Genomic DNA, 4,524 nt, shown 5'->3' on the forward strand with positions numbered 1-4,524 from the left:
AGGGCATCCTGCCCATCAGTTCCCTGAGGGAGTCAAAGTCTGCTTTTCTGAAGTCCAGGGTCGATATTCTGCTGCTCTCCTTTCTTCCTTGTGTCAGGATCCTGAAGTCGACATCTCATGGTCACTGCCTTGCAGATTCCCATCCACTTTTGCTTTCCCTACTAATTCTTCCCTATTTGTGAGCAGCAGGTTTAGAAGAGCTCTGCCCCTAGTTGGTTCTTCCAACACTTGCACCAGGAAATTGTCCCCCATACTTTCCAAAAACTTCCTGGATTTTCTGTGCACCTCTGTTTTGGTCTCCCAGCAGATATCGGGGTGATTGAAGTCTCCCATGAGAACCAGGACCTGTGATCTAGTAACTTCTGGTTTTGCATGGGCTTATTTGAAGCCATGAGGACACATTTTCAGCCTCATAACTATATACATGAAATTATAACTTGTAATATTAGTATAACAGTGCTTAGTGCATCATGAGCCTTCCAGCCACCTGACCTTACAAACTTTGCATTGGATACCACACAGTCATATTATAAGGATGAACATGGGGGTGCAGGGTGTTTCCTCAAGGTACAGTGTGTCACAGTGTAATATGAGAGGTTCTTATTTTTTTTTCTCTGTCCTGCATGTAAATTGCTTTGCTCCAAGTAAATCTTGGAGCAGAGATCAAGGGCCATGGTCAAAATAGGACGTAGTGTACATGTCAGACAAGCCAGCAGCATCAAAGCGCTCATTTACAGGATCTCCAGGACTAGCCCCTGAAGCAGTCTGGCTCGATCAGATATCAATAATACATGACCTGGGCTTTCTATGCTCAAAGCCTGCTAATTGGCTAATTAAAAAGTGAAAGTGTTGAACGAGCAAACATGTCACTCTCAAGAGACTTGTTCTGTAGCGGAGCCAAGGTCAAGCTTGTGTTAACACTGTTTCATAATATTCACCTTTGTTATAAGCAATCCCAGAAGCTCGGAGGATGATTTCATAATCCTGGGCTTTCTGTTTGGTGTTTCTCACTATCACTTTGTCTACCGTCTGTGTGTCTGCATCTTCGCTAAATAATGAGATTCTTTTCCTGCCACATATCCTCTGTAAGTACAGTGATGCCTGATATCAATGCCCATAAATATAAAGATCAGTGACTAATATTCTGGGAGAAGCAGCTGTGTGACTTGGAGTTCATAAAACAACTGGTTGACTTCAGGGAAATAATTGCTGGACAAGATTTCAGCTCTTGTCTCACTGTCGTGATCTGTGGCCACATGTGATTCTAGTGAGCTGAGAGTATGGTTGGCTTAGGGCTATTTTGAACCTCATGGGTCAGATTCTGCACTCCTCGTTCACCTAAGATTCCCACTGAATTCTAGGGAAGTTTGTGTCCAAGGAATGCAGAATTGGGCTCCATTCAGCGATTAAACACTTTTATCTCATTCATCTAAATAGTGGGTACCTGCTGCTTCATGGCTTAGCTTAACTCTCGCCTTAGAACTAAGCTTGAGGTAGGAAGGGAACAGGAACCTATTATATAAACCCACTCACAAGTGATAGCATTAGAACCACTACCCAGTAATCAGAACCAACAGAAAAATTCAGTGGGAGTACTACCATGAATATGTTTCATGTGAACCTGTTAAATTTAAAATAAGAGGATGGCAGCTCTGTGGGTCAAATGCTAGCACTGTGAGTTGGTATTCAGCAGAACAGGCTTAGACTTTTATTCTGGCTGAGGCTGCTTTGGAATTGGCGCACACAGCCCCAGAGGGAGAAGACATCCCTTTGTTACTCAGCAGTGACCTCTACCAGTGGGTTAGGCAGAGCAACCTGTGTTTATCGGAGAAATCCTGCTGAGACGTGGCACATTTGGGAAGGGGTGTAGCTCCACCTCTGCCTGCCTGCATGGAGCTGCCACCTTTATCTTGGCTGGCTTTTCCTTTTCAGAAGCCCAAAAGTTCTATTCTATTTTCTACTGCCTGGCACACCATCTTCTACAGCAAACTGTGGTCAAATTGCCATGCTACCTGCAGTAGGGCTTTTGTTAACAGTGATAAAGAAGGAAATGCTGTTGTATAATTTATGACCTTTCCATTCTCCTCAGATCGTGGACACCTTCTTTATTGGCCGCTACGTCCTGGTCTCTCTTCTCAGTGTGACGTTTCTAGGAAGCCTGTTCCTGGTTCTGGTTCACCATGTCTTGGAGCCAGTGTATGCTAAACCACTCCGAGTTAACTAGATATTATGAAGAAGGGAATTCCCTATGCTCCAAAGCAGACAAGTCACCAGTTGGGTAAAGAAAATATGCTCTCCAAATCTCTCCAGAAGCCTTTCTTCAAGTGATGTTATGATACCTACACTGACTTCCAGAATCAGCATCTGCTTTCTGAGGCCCTGGCATCTCCAGAATGAAGTTGTAGAATGTGTATGCTTTGGACTGGATAATTACCATGAGCAGCTTCTGTGTTTTTTGAAGCTGAGAACTGTTTCCTGGCAGAGACAGGCCTGCTTACAGACTTCATCATGTCTCTCCAGTATTTGTTTCCAGGGGTATATCTATGATCTCTGTTCCCTGGAAATTCAGCTGCTCTTGCTTCTCCTATGCCTCATCTACAGTTATAGTTCTGTCTGAAACTTCCTAAAAGATCTGATCCTTACCCGAACCAGTGGCGTCTAAACGTTAGGCTGGACATCTTTCCAATATAGGAGGTGATGCAGAATGCCATGATGGAGGCCTGGGCTGGTGCTTTTGACTGAAAGGGGGATGTATGGAAATACATAAATAAAAAGAGGAACTGAACTTGGAGGCTTTAGCCCAGTTCAGTTTGAACTGTGGGTGTCGAAGTTTGGGTTGGTTTACCTGTCCCTGCCATTTTTGTCATTTGGAATCATTCTTGAAACACCCGAGAAATGATTTCAGAGGCAGAAGCAAGTGGAGAGGGTAAACTCATGGGAAAGTGAGATCGTATTTTTATGGCAATAAAGAAGCAGGAACAGGAACAACCAAATAATGTTTCTCTGACTTAGAAAGCACTGACGTGGCAGTTCAAATGTGTTACTTATGCCCAGCTCGGAATCCAGCGGCTCTTTCAGAGACACTCTGGCACAAGCAAATGCATCCATGTTGCCATTCTTGAGCTCGCTCTGAACCAGGGTTTATTTACCTTCTTGTTCCCTTGGAGAGGGTCAGGGAGGGGATTATGAGCTCCACTGTGTAGGGAGCTGAATGTGCATGTCACTAGATATTCCCACCAGCATTTCAGGGGGGGAAACCTGATGCGGAAGGTGGAACCACTGAAGGGATTTGAAGGGAGGCTGGAGTTGGTGCGTAGGGACAGAATGGTTGGAACAGATGGGGGAACCTCTCCCACATGCTCTTCTGGGGGCTGAGGCGATCTGGCCCTGAGCCCAGTGCAAGAGTGAAGTTTTGAAAAGCAGCTTGCATAAAAACTTAACACCTGAAAAATGCCGCAGGAGGAGGCAGTGGAGGAAACTGTAGGACATGCTACTTTCCATGCATGACTAGGCTACCTGGCACCAAACTTTCTACTGTAATAAAAACCATCTTTGGGCTGGGAATTGGGCCTGAGAAATTGTAGCCTACATGGTGTTTTTTCTCAGACTCATTCAAAGCCCTTTATAATGTATTTGCCACCTTAGACACTTCCCTAACACCCATTGCGCTTGGCAAGAACAGCGGTTTTGTAGCTAGAGCATTTTAATAAAGAAATCACACATTCATTCTAGGGCTCGGCTTTGTCATCAGCTCTTTTCTTTTCCGCCAGGTATTGCTTTGCACTATGTTTTATTTAGTGAGTTGTATTTAATGGATCCCCAAGGGCTTATTTGTTGCCCTCCCTTCTTCATGCAAGTGGGAAACTAATGAGTCCCTCTGAGAAGCCACTGGCTGACTAGTTCCTAAAGACCAAAATAAAGATTGTGGTTTTTAGCAATTTGATGACTGTGCCAGTCCCTATAACTGTGGAGGGGCCTTCACTTATGAGCCAAGCTGAAGGCTGGAGCTCTGGTGCCACTCATGCTCTTTTTTCTGCACCAGCCAGTGATTAGTGTGCAACTTTAGGCCTGGACTCTCCAAAGGCATCTTGGTATTGGCCACTGGGGCCTTTCCAGTGATGTCGTAGCCATGTACATGCTCCTATTGAGACACACTTCACTGCTCAGTATTGAAAGGGGATGTGACTTAAAAAGTTCCAATACAACAAACTCCCTCTGTGTTGCTTTGGGGAACTTCTTACCATCCCCATTGTTCCAGAAGGGAAAATAACGAACCGTTCTTTCCAAAATTAGAAATGAGTGAAAATAAGGATTTTGTCATGTAATTTAGGGCATATTGCTCTTGCAACATTTTCTGGGCATTTTGGGGGCAATGTAGATGTGTGTGTCTTTCAAACACTGACTCAGAAGTACAAAGCGGCCCTTTCCAGTGAGATTCTTGCTCATAATTCAGGCACCATGGCCAATAGGGTAGAAGTTGGTTTTATCTTCTCCTTTGTGGGGAGGAGATGGGGTAGGATAGAT

General features: G+C 44.6%; 1 protein-coding gene across 2 annotated transcripts in view; it reads left to right on the top strand.

Annotated features, from left to right (window-relative positions):
* Positions 1 to 3,729, top strand: part of TMEM218 (transmembrane protein 218) — a 16,552-nt gene extending 12,823 nt beyond the window's left edge. For both annotated transcript variants that reach the window (XM_032767060.2, XM_032767069.2), the window contains exon 4: positions 2,090 to 3,729. In XM_032767060.2, the coding sequence (XP_032622951.1) occupies positions 2,090 to 2,224 (135 nt within the window). In that variant the 3' untranslated portion in view covers positions 2,225 to 3,729. The remainder of the gene's footprint in view (positions 1 to 2,089) is intronic.
* Positions 3,730 to 4,524: the final 795 nt, after the last annotated feature.

This window comes from Chelonoidis abingdonii, chromosome 18, assembly GCF_003597395.2.
Source record: "Chelonoidis abingdonii isolate Lonesome George chromosome 18, CheloAbing_2.0, whole genome shotgun sequence".
NCBI classification, from domain to species: domain Eukaryota; kingdom Metazoa; phylum Chordata; order Testudines; family Testudinidae; genus Chelonoidis; species Chelonoidis abingdonii.